General features: G+C 40.0%; 1 protein-coding gene across 8 annotated transcripts in view; it reads right to left on the bottom strand.

Moving 5' to 3' along the window:
* The window catches only part of PRKCQ (protein kinase C theta), a 143,829-nt gene that overhangs the window by 64,732 nt on the left and 62,496 nt on the right, over window positions 1-16,601 (bottom strand). For 4 of the 8 annotated variants that reach the window (XM_031652528.1, XM_003903365.4, XM_009213929.4 and 1 more), the window contains 5 exons: window positions 14,121-14,320; window positions 10,309-10,369; window positions 1,532-1,694; window positions 335-366; window positions 151-236 (listed from right to left, as the gene is read on the bottom strand). In XM_031652528.1, coding sequence (XP_031508388.1) covers window positions 151-236; window positions 335-366; window positions 1,532-1,694; window positions 10,309-10,369; window positions 14,121-14,320 — 542 coding nt within the window. Of the gene's footprint in view, window positions 1-150; window positions 237-334; window positions 367-1,531; window positions 1,695-10,308; window positions 10,370-10,603; window positions 12,436-14,036; window positions 14,321-16,601 lie in introns of those variants that run through there. The other 4 variants (XM_021943023.2, XM_009213931.4, XM_021943024.2 and 1 more) reach the window with 4 other exon arrangements.

Here is a 16,601-nt window from a genome sequence, read left to right as displayed (position 1 = left end):
TATTGAAGAGGAAAGAGTTTTAGGGAGATGGATGTTCACTGATAAATGGAAGGATTAAAGTTCTGGCATTATTCAGAAGCATTCGTGGGCTGTAACATTTAACGTTTTGATAAAAATTACTGCACGTCAAAGAGGAATGTAAATACGTACCATGGTTTCTCGGCTATTGATAGCTGATCCTGTGCACTTTGCTATAACTTTATCAATACACTTCTTGTGAATTGCTGCATTGCATTCTGAAAAGGAAAAAAAAATGCAGCTTACGATCTTCATAGCCTAAGGAATAACTAAATAAAAAGAATGATGGTACTACAACCGAAACCCTCTTACTTACGTCGGCACTGGTAGCCCTGTTTGTTCAGGCCCCTGTAATAAAGCACACACTGATTTATTTCAACATTGGTATCAACATCAGCACCAACAGCATTTAAGAGGTGAATGAGATCTCATAACCCCCTAAGATCACAGAGCAGTTTCTGATCAGTAGCCCTCTTGTATCATTTGCCGAGAGTATTAACAGAGTGTTTTTCATTTTAAGCTGCTTTTTAAAAAGTTTGATAAACAAATAAAGGAGAAGCAGCTGATTTCTTTTTTATTGTTGTATTTTCCAAACAAACGTATGGAGATTAAAACGCATGAATGAAAACGCATGCATCACAGACTCTTGCATCACGGACTCTTTGTAGCACATTTCCCTGTGCTAGATTTAAAAATTCATGGCCTCGGTGAGCTCACTCCAGATGAACAAAGACATCTGTAACATTTTATTTCCTCTTTCTGAGCATCTGAGAATATTTGCAACCAACAAAGTCTCACATGTAGGGCCGATTCCTGAGTGACATCCATGATTAGAGAGAAAGGAGGTTCAGGTGATTAGACGAAAGCAGGTTGATGAAAACCCTCCAAGTCGATCTGGCATGTGGATACCCTGGTTACACGGGAGCTGTGCTTTAACAGTTTCTGCAGTAGCCTAAAGGGAAGAGTATCCCTTAATAGGCTAGGATGCTGAGAGCCAGAAAAAGGAGTCATTTCAAGTCTCTACTCTGTCATAGCCTTTGCTGTGTGGTTACTGAGGCTTAAACTGATCTGTTTGATGGCTGTTGAGATACCCAAGAGCCTCATAAACATTTAAACCATTAGCTACAATGGCAAAGTGCTGCCTGTTGCAAAACGTAGCACCAGCACGGTTGGGCCATTAGGTGGGGGAAGTTTTGACTATAAAACTGGAAAACTGCTTGTAATAAATATACCTTTCACTTCTGTTCCTTCCCACTTACCCCCAGTAGCCCCCGATTGAGACAGAAACTAAAATCCCATGGGCATTTTTCCTGACTAGACCTGGCTTCCTCATGCACCTCTTCTATTGGATCACACCATTTGGACCTTCTCAGTTCTGGCGAGGTCCCTGACAACGCTGAGGTAGCACTTACTCCAGTATAACCCCATGGTGGAGCATGCCAGCCTACAGGATTAAGAAGATGCAACAAAATGCATAACCCGAAGCTTGGAGGGAGATGCCAAGTGACTGTACCAGACAAACTCGTGGCAGACAGAGCAAAATGTGGGCTGTGGGAAGAAGGTGGCGGTGAACTCGTGGCACTTGACGTGGTGGACTTTTGCCTGCTTGATGGCACCCCGGCGCTGATGCAAAGCAAAGAAGCCTTCCGTCTCAAATTCACTCATGTCCTTTGTGTCTACAGGAAGAGAAAGGGGGAGAAAGTGAAGGTCTGCAACAGGACGACTCCTATTCCATCTGGGTCAGGAGGGGAGGGAGACAGGCAAGGCATAGAGGACAACCAGCACTGAGAACTTGCTGAAACATTCCAGGTGCTCACTATGGTGGGTACCACACTAAGCATCTTTCCTTAATTCTACAACATAGATTCATCACAGGGCATATTATTAGAGGGTGAAAACAATGTTGGATTACTGGCTCAATCCTTCGCTCCTCTTTGACTGGGCTGAGCTATCCTCTTCAAGTTTCAAAACCAGAGATTAGAACTTTGAAGGTATCTATCAACCTCTCTTTGTCACTGTCAATGATGACTCAACCAGAAAAGGCAGGAAGTGGCAAAGGCTTTCCTGTCTGTAATTCTAGAGAATCACATGGTTACTGACAGCATCTTGGGAACAGTATTTCAGAGGTGCCAGGAAGCTTTACAGTCAGTTGTTGGAGACATGCTGGAGTAGACTGGGAGGAGCTGACCAGGATGTTGTGTGAGGGGAAAGGAACTTTGGGACATTGTGTCCTGGTTCCTGATGTCCACAGTGATCAGATACACCAGCTACCAACCATATTTACCGTGTGAAAAAGGCCAGAAAATTAATATCTCACTGCATTTTTTTAGTGTCTAGGTAATCCTGTGCATTACCTAGTCATCAGCATCAAGCCGTCAGATTCAATCTATTCATTTCACCCTGGGCTCATGAATATTGGTGAAAGTGCTTTAGATAGTCACTGTTTACAGTGCCCTATACCTGGATGAGATCTTTCCAAAGGGTTGAAAAACTAAGATAGTCAAATTATGAGAATGCTCATGATGCCCTTGCTGAAGCCCAGGTCCTCATGAAACAGCAAATTGTAAGGCAGTCATGGTTAAACAGCACAATGGATACTTCAGCAGGTGAGGGAGAATAACACAGGGAACAGTAAAGAAATAAAAATAACCATTGCTGTTACAAAAACAATACATAAATAAATATGTGAATAAATAAATAAGGATAATGAATTTAAATTCTAGAGTTATAATTTTACAATAGCTTGAAGACTCTTAGATTACTTCTTCTATTTTGTTACAAATACAAAACATTGAGGTTTCGTTTAAATAGCAGGTTCATCATATTTCACAATGAGTTAATAATATTCAAGCTAAATTTCTTTGATTCTGGCTAAGCAGTTGGCAGTAGCCTGACAATGCGTTTGAAGCAAATGATCTTCCAAGGTACCTTAATGTCCAATCCCTAACAGTGGTTAGACTAGAAACACCATAGGTAGATGAAGGAGGAGCTGTGTGGGTAGAAACCTCCCCCAGGAATCCAGCCACATCCCAGGACACCCTTTTGGACACAAGCCTTTTCTGTAGTGCCCACAGATCTGTTTTATGGCAACCCCAACTCCCAGACAAAAAGCATTTCCAGTAACCCTCTTAACAGTTCCACAGATGGGACATAATACTTTGCCTGATACTTTAAGAGTAGGTAATTTAGGTCCTTTTACCTGGAACTAGGCTGGAAATAATACATTCAGCTTGGTAAAGGAGAGGTTAAATTAAGGGTCACTGAGTTCATCACCTTCTTCCACAAGTTCTGGTATAAATGTCCAAATCTATTTACAACTTGTGACTAGTAGAGTAGGTCATTTGTTTATAACATGTGACTTGTTTCTATTTTGGTCCAGATGCATTAAAATAAAATAAAAAGGACAAATATACTTTTAAATGCAGGGAATGAAAGTGAATTATTCTGGGGACCCTATACAGTTTTTTACTGTAAAAATCATATATATGTTTAAATGTATAGTAAATTTATTGTATACATGTCTATACATATATGTTTATATACATACATGTCTACATGTATATAAACACATGTTTTTATAACATGTATTTTATATGTATATCGATTACATATGTTTACATATGTCTACATGTATATAAACATATGTTTTTATAAACTATAAACATATATAGTTTATATATATAATTTGTACATTAGACTATACTATAATTTTTTAAATATTAGGAATTTCTAGAAATGAATTTATACTCTGTTATTTTCTGTGATTTCCTTTATCCTCTTTTTCAAGCATTATAAAAGAGTAAATGTAAAAACAGAATTCTTTAATTCTTTTGGTATTGACTATTTATTTCTCTATTTACTGGTTTGAATGAGCTCATTGGTTTTTGCAATTTTTTTTCTTTTATACTAATGGATTCTAATCTATTTATGTGGTCTAACCTATCATTTGTTTGTAGTCAATCAAATCACAAGTTTCCTGAGCAGCTGTGAGTAAACTGCTTTGCTGGATGTGCTGAAGAAATGTATTATTCCTCACCTTTGCATAGCTAACAGTCAAGTCAGGGAGATGTGGCACAGGCACAGAACACCCAACCTTAAGAGGCAATATATGATGGTGTGGAATAGGCTCAGGGATATGGGTACCCATATTTTTTAGGAGGTAGGAAAAGAGATGGCAAAAGAGACCAAGAAGAGGCAGCTGAAAAATTAAGAGGAAAACTTGGACAACATCGCATCAGTCAAGTCGAAAAGAAATGAAATTTTCAGCATTGTATGACAGAGAGATATCAAGGAAATTGAAGGCTAAGAAGCAGGTGAGAACTCATAATCCTGGAGAAAGCCATTTCAGCAGATTGGTTGAATTATAAGCCAGAGTCTTAGGGTCTAAGAATAGAAGTAGAAGGGAAGAAACAGAAACTGATAAATATAAACTACTTTTTAAAGGAGTGTGTTAGGGAAAGCAAAAAAAACAAAAAACAACAAAAAAAAACAAAACTCATGGAGGTAAAAAGGTGAAAAAAAAAGAAGAGATGGTGTTCAAGATTGGGGAAGATGGATAATGCAGTATGTCTTGGGAATGAGGAAGAAACTGCAGAGAGAAGGCAGAGTCGAGGATGTCAGAGGTAAAGTGTATTGATAGAGCAGGACTGCCTGGGATGAGAGGTGTGCAACCAAGAAAGGGAGCAGCTGTCTCTGAGGCAGAGGAGCAGGAGGAGAAGGTGGAAGGAAGCAGCTGCATCTTAAAGTGCAGAGACAGACAGAAGACAGGGTGTCTGCCGGGCATGGTGGCTCACACCTCTAATCCCAGCACTTTGGGAGGCCGAGGCAGGCAGATCACCTGAGGTCGGGAGTTCGAGACCAGCCTGACCAACATGGTGAAACCCCGTCTCTACTTAAAAAATACAAAATTAGCTGGGCATGGTGGCACATCCTTGTAGTCCCAGATACTCAGGAGGCTGAGGCAGGAGAATCACTTGAACTCGGGAGGCGGAGGTTGCGGTGAGCCAACGTAGTGCCATTGCACTCCAGCCTGGGTGACAAGAATAAAACTCTGTCTCAAGGAAAAAAAAAGTATATAAAATAAATTTAAAAATATAAAAAAGAAGATAGGGTCTCTACCAATCATGTTGGAGGCAAGATCAACCTCCCAGAATCAGAGGAGAGGCACCCCCAGAAACCAAGGAGGATGGGAATGGTAGGAAGAGCCATTGTGTGGGAATCAAAAGGAAACGAAGGAGATTTCTAAGTGCCAAGGTAAGTCCAGCTGAACAGTTCAACATGCATTCATTGTGTACTTCCTGCATGCCTCACCTGAAACCTGGCGCCAAAGTTAAAGGAATTAATGAGATGTATTTTGACGGTGGCTGTCCCGCAAGGAGTTAAGAGTCCAAAAGGAAAGACAATCAATGTGTCAGTACAGAGGTATTCACAGGATGCTATGGGACCATGAAAATGAGGAAACTATACCAGCTTAGGCAGGTGGAGGTAGGTGAAGGAGAGAAAGAGAGAAGTTGGACAAGAAAGGTCCTGGCAGAGATGCTTCTGTGCTGAATTCTGAAGGACAGATAACTCCTACTAATGTGTGGGAGAAGGTATGGTGGGGAAAAGCCAAAGTTGCTCTCTCTGGGTGGAAGGGAATGAGCAAAACTACAGAGCTAAGGTTCCTCAGGGTGTGGGTGGGGGTCCAGAACTAGCTGGGCATTGCCAGAGTGCAGAGGGTGAAGCAGAAATGATCAGCAGTCACTTCCAGAAGATGTGTATGTGTTAGATCAGTTTGGACACTTTCCTGCAGACAATTTGCAGATGCTGGAATGCTGCAGCAGGGGCAGAGGCGTTATGTGGTCAGATTGGAGCTTGGCATTGTTACTTCTAGGACCACCGTAGGAGAATGGATGGGATATGGCAGGAGGTAGTCAGGAAGTAATTAGATAATGAAATGGACAAAATATTGACTAGACAACATGAACATAAATGATTGACTGATGCACTCATATGGAAGTTGAAGGAAAAGGAGGTTATAAAAATTATGTCCAGGTTTTGTGGAATGAGTTATTATATAATTAAGTATGATAGTGAGTTATAAAAGAAATAGGTTGCTCGTGAACGTGGTAAGTGTAATTTTGGATACTTAGTTTAATTTGGCCCCTTAAAATGTGTAAGTACAGGAAATTTAGTTGGAGAGGTCTGCTAAGAAGCCAAACATAGAGTCTGAACCATAGGGACGTCATCTAATACCATCTGTTTGTAACACACTTAGCTGTACGACTTTTTCTAGCAAAGCCGGGGAGAATGAGAGGGGAGAATGCAAGGTTTGGAGATCAGAATATCCATGGCAAAGAGGGAACTAACGAGAGCAGAGTGCTGACAAAGGCTTATCATGGGAGCCAGGCTAGGTAGCGAGTTAATGCCAGAAGTGGGCTAATAAATGGGGTAAAAGGGAAACTGAACTAAAGGCTAGTACTTATTGGCTGGGAAGAAGGGCAGAATTGACAGGGGAGGAGGATGAGCTCTGGAAAAACAAGTTATGAGTGTGAGTCCCTGGAGGTGGAGAATTCTGAGTGATGATATATGGGTTGAAGGTTGGTTACTGAATGAATAGAGAAACATAGGAAGGTGTGAAATAGAAGGGCGGGGGGCATGAGACGACCATGGGGAATTCTGAAGTTACAAGAAAGTAATAATAGGAGAACAGAGGAAGCAGAGAAAAAATGATTCCTGCTCAAAAACTCAACGTGAGGGGATTTCAAAGAGAAAGAACAAAGTAGTCTGCTATGGAGAGCTGAGCCATTTACTTCCTGGTGAGTTAGAGGACTTGAGGCTTCCACGGAAGAGGAACACTAGAGACATGGTATTATCCCAAGTGTTATTCAAATTTGAATTCCTTATCCCCCACTCATTTTCCTCTTCTTTCCATATCTCCCACTTCTGCCACTCCTACCATTTTCCCAGTCTAGCTATTTTAAGAGATATTCTCAACACTTTTTCCCTTCATTCAACTTACATTTTTAAGGAGTAATTATTATTATTATTATTTGGAGACAGGGTCTTGTTCTGTTGCCCAGGCTGGAGTGCAGTGGCACTATCTCGGCTCACTGTATCTTTGATGTCATGGGCTCACGCGATCCTCTTGCCTCAGCCTCCCAAGTAGGTGAGACTACAGGCATGTGCCACCATACCCAGGTAATTTTTAAATTTTCTTGTAAAGATGGGGTCACTCTACACTGCCCAGGCTGGTCTCAAACTCCTGGGCTCAAGTGATCCTCCCACCTTGGCCTCCTAAAGTGTTGGGATTATAGGCATTAGCCATTGCTCCCAGCCTAATTTTTAAAGAATTATAAAGCATCTCAACTATGTACCCTTAACAGGCATTCTGTAGATATTTCATCTACTCTACCATGAAATCTTTCTGCAACAGTATTGCCTTTTAGACTATTCCTTTTATTTTATTACTGTAGCCACACTCCTAGAACAGATTTTTATCACCTCTCCATAACATAAGTGAAATTTTGTAGACCAATACTGTGTAATTCCTTAAGTAAAAGAAAGTATATTCTTCCCATTAGTTCAAAGCACAACCCAAGACTATGCACTCCTCTTGCCCTCCAATATCTGTCTCTGACTCTTCATTCTGGTTTCAGCAGGAGCCTGAGAGTCTACCTAGGCTGTTCTCCCGGCAGCCCTCACCCATGGCATATTCCTGCTCAAGACTTCACTTTTTCCTCCTTGTAAGGCCATCCCTCTTCTTCAGAAAACTCAACTCTTCCTACCCTTTAATGCCCACACTGTGGAACTTACTGAAATGAAGGCAACATACACTGATCTCTTGGTTAATCAGTATTTGTGTGGTTTAGGTTATAATTTTATCTAATTGTCTAATCTGTACCACCTCTTCAATCTGGGTTCATGTTCCCTGAGTAGAAGAACACGTTTTGCTTTCCTGAATCCTTCAGAAGATGATTTCTTATACTAACAATGAGCATTCTTAAAAGAAAGTGGCATCCTCTACTCTCTTCCTTGTCATTAACAAGGAATTTTCTAGTTAGGTTATTCCATAACTTTGGTTTTTAAAATTAGATTTTTTTGACATATAAAAATTTAGAGATGGAGTGTCAATTTGGATCTAGATATAAAAAGTTTTAAATATTACAAAGCTTTATTCTTAAAACATTTCCTAGGCTTTTGTCATTATTGTTTGTGGAATATCATTGTTTTTGCCCAACTGAATTTGCTCTCTCATTCTAATAAAGTATTTAAGTTCCACAGGAATAGGAGGACTGTCCATGGAATTGTTTTTCAAAGCAGGGATCTTAAAATCAATTACCAAAAATACTTGCATTCTGATGAAGGGCCCTTTTTCCCTTCCCTTCCCTTCCCTTCCCTTCCCTTCCCTTCCCTGCCCTCCCCTCCCCTCCCTTCTTTCTTTCAAAGGACGCTTTTTCTCCTTTCTTCCCTCCCTCCCCCTTGTCTCCCTCTCTTTCTTTCTCTTTCTTTCTTCCTTCCTTCCTTCCTTCCTTCCTTCCTTCCTTCCTTCCTTCCTTCCTTCCTCCTTCCTCTCTCTCTCCCTTTCTCTTTCTTTCTTTCTCTCTCTCTCTCTCATCCAGGCTGCAGTGCAGTAGCAAAATCACTGCTCACTGCAACTTCGACAACCCGGGCTCAGACTATCCTCCCACCTCAGCCTCACAGGTAGCTGGGACTACAGGCATGCACCACCAACTCTGGCTAATTTGTGTATTTTTGGTAGAGAATGGGTTTTGCCATGTTGCCCAGGCTAGTCTGGAACTCCTGAGCTCAGGTGATCTGCCTGCCTCAGCCTCCCAAAGTACTGGGATTACAGGTATGAGCCACCATGCCCAGACAGGACCCTTTTTCAATTTACATTGGGTCATGCTTTAAACTAATGGGAGGAATGTATTTCTCTAATTCAAGGAATTAAACATCATTGATACTATTATTTAGGTCAGCATTTTCACCTTTTATGCAAATCTGGTTATTCAGATATCCTGCAATCACTCTACCTCAGCCAATTCAAAAGTTGTACTATGTGTACTATATATCTACACCTTCCAAGAGGAAAAAGAAATAAAATTTCAGGTACATTTTTCCCTTCTCAGTAATGCTTTCTTTCTCTTAAAAAATTTTTATTCTGGAAAATTTCAAATATACATAAAAGTTGAGCAAATACTGTAATCAATTTCCATGTATCAGTCATTCAGTTTCAGCAATTATTAATTAATGGCCACTGTCTTTCAGTATACCCTGTCCATCCTACACCCCAGGCCACTGGATTATTTTGAAGCAAAGCCATGGTATCATTTTTTTTTAATCTAAAATATTTCAGCATATATCTGTAAAAGGTTAGCATGCCTTTTAAAAAACATAACCACAATATTATTATCACACCTAAAAGATGAATCACCAGGCCTCAATATCATCAAATATCTCGTGAGTTTTCTATGATTATTTCGTAATAATGTTTTCTGTGATTATTTCATAATATTGTATTTCTCTGATGTATTTGTTTGAATTTAGACCCGGAGGAATTATATATGGTAAGCCAAAACTCAGAAAGCACCATAAATGCATGAGGTCAAACTCGCTTCTTCTTGGTAGGAAAACTAATTTAGGAAAAAATGAAGTGAGTTTACCATCAGTAAATTTACATGTCCATGCTGTGGCTTAGGATTTTGTAAGTAGGGGGATCTGATTCACATACTCAGCCCTGACAGCCTGTCTCAGCACATTGTACCGGGAAATTTAACTTCTGTGGCCAAAGTCCACATGTAACGTGGAACCAAAACCCTTTAGCTATATGTTTTCTCACCTTTTCTTGTTCCTAAAAGGACTTGAGGTGACTTACTTCAAGTATTAGCATTTTGTTACTAATTTTATGGAACATATTTATCTACTTCTTAATTTGTATTCTACTGATAATATGGCAGGTTGTTAGAACACATCATTTAAACATAGACAGTGTGTACACACATAACCACACATCAACAGTCTTTTGTACTTAGACTGAATTCCTAAACTAAAATAAAGACAGAGTCTAACAGCATTGGGCATATGGATTCACATCACTTAAAAACAAGGGCTGTAAATGTTTTATATTTCTACGTTTTTCTGGCCCAGATAGTGTCTTTTAAAGTCATGCCTGAGCGTCTCTGAGAATTTTAAAACAATTTTGTGCCTCTTTATTCTTTTCTACAATAATTGCAAAGGTAAAATAAGCTGCATTTGAGGAGAAGGCCATGCCCTCCTCACCCCCAAACAGGAAGAAGAAATGTCACTTGCCACTCATTTCCAGAAAGTATCTTGCATTCATTAGCATTCGGCCTTGAGGTTTCAGCTCTAACTGGTTGGGAGAAGGAGAGAAACATCAGTCAGAATGCGAAACAAGCCCTGAGCTCAATGACATCACTGGCTACTGACGATGGCAAGAGATTTCCAACACAGAATACAATCATTGTTACTCTCCACTGTACGCACACTCATTGTCATCAGACGACTGTAGCAACTGTGACAGTTGCCTTTCTTTTCTTAAAACATCCCAGCAATTCATTAATTTTATTTGGATCTAAAAACTTACATGAGGAAGAAATAAAATCCTAAAACAGATTCTATTCGGTTTTCTGGCACGGTGATGCTGCTTATCTGAAGAACTGTCACAGGGGAGACCCAGATCTTCATCATGACAAAAGAATCGCAGGCACTGGAACTGGCTTCCTTGGGGAAAAAGCTCTTCTTGTGAAGGGAAAGATAAATCCTGCCTCTTTGAGGCTGCTCCCAGGCCCCCGTCTTTCTTTCTACCTGGGATGCATGCCTAAGTTAATCAGGGCATTCAGTGGGGGTGGTTTTTCTCTTTCACAAAGAGAGATTGTATTTTTAGGTAAGTCTTGGATCCTCCACTAAAGAAAATTCTAATTACACTGGTCTGGGAAGGAATTTATAAGTGTATATAAATATATACTTCAGTACTCTATTATTATGTATAAGAGGGCAGAACAAAGTGTCATTTTAAGGGATGATGTAGGATCTCCCATGAAGTGACATAAGCAGAAGAAAGGACAAATCCAAGTCCAAGACAACCTGAGCACTGATGTTAATCTATTAAACCATCCCATTATGCCATCAACAGACCAAAAAGAATAAGAAAGAACATGACTTGAAGGTCATTATTGGTCATTATGTCCGTGGGTTAGCCAGGTGAGCCAGAGTAACTAAGAAATAGCAAGTAATGTCCTGTGGAACTCAGGATTGAATTTGAATCGTGGCTAAATAATTTTCTGGTTATGCGACCTTGTGCCAGTCACCGTCTTGGGAAATTGCTGAAAAACGGACATAATAGCAATGCCTATGTCACAGCATTACTGCTGTGAGAATTTTGTGATAAAATAAGCTTGCATTGCTGCGACACCTATACATTTTCATATGAGTTTCAATAGATTCATGGAAAAAAAGTACTTCTGACATGGCAGGTATGCACCATTGTTCTCTGGCTTGTGGAATAAGGAGTAAAGATGGAGGCAAAAATGGAGATGGAAGAGCTATGGCAAGGGGCCCGTTTCCAAATGGAATAGTGAAAATTGGCACCAGGTGACCACAAAGTTGGCAATATTCCGTAATTAGTAGTGATGGAGAAATTAAAGCAATTAGCTCCTGGAAAAACAGCACCCATAGAAAGCCATATTCCAGTACACTTTGGGGAGCAAATAGGAGATAGCCATGAAAACAGTCACAACCTTGGGGAAACAAAAAGTGTCTCTCAATATGGCATTGAGAGACATGAAAGGCAAATGTGAGAATATCATTTTCTTTAGAGAAATGAGTGTTAGAAACATAGATTCCAAAAGAAGCAAGGGAAAATGTAAGTCCCAAACAACCTGTTGGCCCTTAAAATAAAAGTAAATTAAGAAATAACCTTGGCAAAAAAATAAAAAACAAAACAAAACAAAAAGTCCACCAAAGCTTAAAAGTGCAAAAAGTGTTCTAGTTAGTGAAATGAGCATCTGAATGCCACCATGTGCTTATGTCTAAATAATCCTAGAATGCAAGGAAAAGTCTGTTAAGGATGAAATAAGCAAAATCCTAGGCAAGAAATCGTATGCAACTTGAAGAGATATAAACAGAACGGCAACCTGCATATCAGTGAAGACTACTTAACGAAAAGATCCCGCCCCCCGACTTATCCTTTCATTAATTGAGAAGGAAACATGAATAGAATTGTATTTTTAAAATTGGGGAATTGACGATTCTTTTAAAAAAAAGTTAGGTAGACCCAATAAACTGGTCTTCCTCAGTTTCCCCCATTCCTGCTTCTACCTAATAAAACAATTAGGTTCACTGCAACTTCTGCCTCCTGGGTTCCAGTGATTCTCCTGCCTCAGCCTCCCAAGTAGCTGGGATTACAGGCACCTACCACCATGCCCGGCTAATTTTTGTAGTTTTAGTAGAGACAAGGTATCGCCATGTTGGCCAGGCTAGTCTTGAACTCCTGACTTCAGGTGAACTGCCCACCTTGGCCTCCCAAAGTGCTGGGATTACAGGCATGAGCCACCGCGCCCAGCCCCAGGAACCCTTTTCCCAAGCCAACGCACAAGTGCTGAGTAGATACTGCCCAACTGAATTACCTGGACATAGCTAAGCATGGGCATGAGCACCTTTTAAAAATCTTGGCATATATTTGTCTCTAAAGATTACTTTAGCGATGCAAGCAAAGATTTTTATACTTTCTTAAAAAGCATTAATTTTTTTTAGGCCAAAAATACAAAACTGACACAAAACCCTAGTTTTTAGGTTTATGTCATTCCTATTTGAAACCTGTGACTTGAAAATCTTTTGAGTGGATTTCTTAAAATCAGTTATAGAAAGTAAGAAGCAGAAAGTCAGGATTCTCTCCTTTGGCACAGATGATATAAACATTTGAAAATATTTTCTGGATTTCAGATCAGGTAAAAGCAGTTTCTTACTGATATATTTTCTTTTCTTTTGTGCCTCAGAAATTTTCATTAGAATTTTTTTTAACGCTTTCATTATTTTACCCTTCCTTTTAACATTTCTAAATATTTACTACCATAATCCAGGTTTTTAACAACTTGGTGTGCTAAGATGAATTGTGTATGATGCACTTCTTAGTCAAAGTAAGCTAAGTGAATTCATTACAGCTGAAAAAAATTGTAGGAACTGTCGAAATATGGAGAGAAAAGACCAAACATTAAATGGATCTTTGTTCTATCCTCTCACATTCTGATAGCTTTTAACTTACTTTAAAAATGTACTGATGGGCCGGGCGTGGTGGCTCACGCCTGTAATCCCAGCACTTTGGGAGGCCGAGGCAGGTGGATCACAAGGTCAGGAGATCGAGACCATTCTGGCTAACACAGTGAAACCCCGTCTCTACTAAAATACGAAAAATTAGCGGGGCATGGCGGTGTGCACCTGTAGTCCCAGCTACTTGGGAGGCTGAGGCAGGAGGATGGTGTAAACCCGGGAGGCCGAGTTTGCAGTGAGCCGAGATCGCGCCACTGCACACCAGCCTGGGTGACAGAGCAAGACTCTGTTTAAAAAAAAAAAGAAAAGAAAAAAAAGAAAAAGAAAAAGAAATGTATTGATGAAGTTTAATAAAATTAAGATTTTGATATCTCAATGTGTTCTGAGTCTATTGGATTAAACAAGTAATTTCTAAGTTAAAAAGCATTAGTTGTTGTTTGATAAATCTTGATTAAGTTTTATATACAAATATTATTCCCAAAACTGAAAAAGTGAATGAAACTGACAACTGGATTGATAGACAAAAATTCATCCCCCACTTAAGGGGAATTTAAGATGTTCCAAGCCTGCTTTAACAGTTTTAAATAAATAACACTTTATCATAGTCTAAGAGACTTTCTACATCTCTTTGATGTGGGCATCTGAAGATGTCAATGTGTTCTACAGCCCATCAGGAATAACCATTGCCATTGTCAAATCACCAATAAGGAAGTGGTAGGGAGCCTGGTGACCCGAGGCCAGTGTAATCACACCTTCAGATTGACATGGAGTTCTGAGCCAGTCGTCTGCTACCATCATGCTTATCCCTTAGGTGCATACACTTTACACAACGTTACCCATATTTCTGTCTTCCCGTTGTTCTTCCTGCACCTCTCAGCCAGCGAGTAGAGTTCCACAGTGGTTTCAGAGATGAGGTCCACGTTTTTGCCTTTCACAATGATCTGCATGACTCTTCCCTTGTTGATGTGGGCATCAAAAGTGCTGTCCCAGGGTGGGTACATGGTAGGCTTTTTCTGGATATACATCTGCCCATTCTCTAGGAACAGAAAGGTAAGTTCTCATTACTCCTTCAGCCAGGGCTGGAAAATAATTCAGTTCAACTCAACGGTAGCACCTGCTCCCTCTGTTCTCTGGGATATAGAATTCTGTTGGGAAGACAAAAGCAGCACATAAACAATCAGAGACAATATGGGACAGAATGAGACAGTCCCCCGGTCTAGATGCAAGGTGATGCATTGAACCTTGTAAGTTCCAATGTAGGTAACTCAGACAACAATCTGCTAATGCCTTGGACTGGAAATTGTTACCGAAACACCAGGTGTTCTAGGTTCTGCTGCTCACCACACAGAAAGTCAATGACTGAAATGACGAGAATTGCCAAGGAAGAAAGCTTTAATTGGGTGCTGCAGCCAAGGAGACGAGAGCTCAGTCTGAAGTCCATCTCCAAGACCGGCTAAAACTAGGGATTTATATAGCAGGTAAGAAATGTAACTTTGTATGAGAAAACGGGAACTTGGGAGGGGTAAGGAACCAATCACAATGAACCAGGAGCCTGGCACTTCCATCTCTGGATGCCATGATGTGGTGAGTTTCAGTTCTTTAATATTTTTTTGAGAGGTGTGGGGATCCTTTCCTGAGGAAGAAACTCAGAAAGTTCCAAGCTTTAAGACCAAAAGGGTCCATTTCTATAATTAGCCAAAAACAACCGTCTATGTTACTATCAGGTTGGTTTCAAAATGTTCTTTTCCTAATCAACAGTTAGTTGCTTCACTCTGGGTGTAAACACCTGAGCAACAAACTTTTTAAAAAATCTTTTATGCCTTTGAGATTCTCCTTTATTAATCTGTCGTGTTAATCCTACGGCTGATTAACCTCACTGGCCCCGGGTTAAACATAGTCAATTCAAAACTACTGTGTGTTCATCTGAAAGACATAGTGGCATAATTTAAGCATATAATGAATGCTCCTTTAATAAATATTTAAATTTTTTTCCATTTGACATAAATACAGTAAGAGGCAATGATCTTTAAAACATAATGAGCCATTATTTCCTTCTCTAATTCTTGGGTGAAGATACATTTTACGTGTACCATGCACCCTCAGCAAAAGCTGATGGGCAACTCGGAGAGGTGGTGCTGGTCTTCACCCATGGAGCCAGCGAGGCTGAAGCAGACTGCAAGTCTGCAAGTGAGGAAAGGTAAGCAGGTAGGAGCCCTGGAAATAGTAATGAATCTGTAGACGGGAAGGTCAGTTTAGGGGAAACCTCTCTAAAGCCGCACTGTGATTGGCAAAGAGTTTGCTAATTAAGAAGTTTTTCCTTGTCTTTCATGCACATTGAATTTTCTCTGGTATTTATTCTTTAATCATTTCAGAAGCAGAAACCTGCATTTGAGGGTTTGTTTCTTGTGATATAAGCACATTAAGTGGCAGATTTAGCAATTCAGAGATGTCGATTAAGCAAAAGGGGAAAAATCCGCTTACAGCCAGGAAATAAAGCCCTTCTGACTTTCGAGGGCCCCTTCTGTCCAACACACAAAGCTAAGCAGAGCAGGCATTTAGCGTTTGTTAAATTAGTATTTATTTTGGGGGTATACAAGGAGTTGAATAAGCTTGAAACTCAAATGTTAGATAAACTTGGCTAGGAACGATATAAACCATGAGATTACTAAAGGTGGAATAGAAAGGGGAAAGTTTTTGTGGGTTGGTTAAAAAAAATTGGACTGGAAATTGGGCTTTTTAGAAACCAATGGCAATATTAATGATCACAGTAACATTTTACTTCCACAGACCTGAAGCTTCCCTTTTGGATAATTCCTTTTGATGGTAACCATTCTCTGTGCCTGGAGAAAAGGGCCAAAAATCCTCCGAGAAGGGGCAGACATCCTCGAAGCCAGGCACTTTTTACATTTGCATTCACCACGTGTGCAATTACCTAAACAGAGGATCCTGTCTATCTAGAGTGTTACCGTTTTCAATGACTCACAGCCCCACAGTCCCATGGTCTGTTTGTCCTTGTTCTGTTGGCTTATTGTGGAAAACACAGTCTTACACTCCAAGAACTGAAATGTGTTTAAATTCTGTAGAAGTAAATATTGAATGATAATATTCAGAGTGATTTCTTTTCAGAACAAACCCAAAATAAAATCAAAAGCAAAAATCTCTCAACTCCCTCCAACTCCACAAGGCTAATCTTTAGGAAAACCAGTTTCCTTCTTTTCTGACAAGGTCTCTCGATCCACATGGCTGATTAGACCAAGTTCAAAGGCAAGGCCAGAAGCAATTAAAAAAAAAAAAAAAAAAAAAAAAAAAAGGCCCTC

The sequence above is a fragment of the Papio anubis genome, chromosome 11 (assembly GCF_008728515.1).
Source record: "Papio anubis isolate 15944 chromosome 11, Panubis1.0, whole genome shotgun sequence".
NCBI lineage: Eukaryota > Metazoa > Chordata > Mammalia > Primates > Cercopithecidae > Papio > Papio anubis.
The sequence above is the reverse complement of the archived record's forward strand: the minus strand, read 5'-3'. Positions and strand labels throughout refer to the sequence as shown.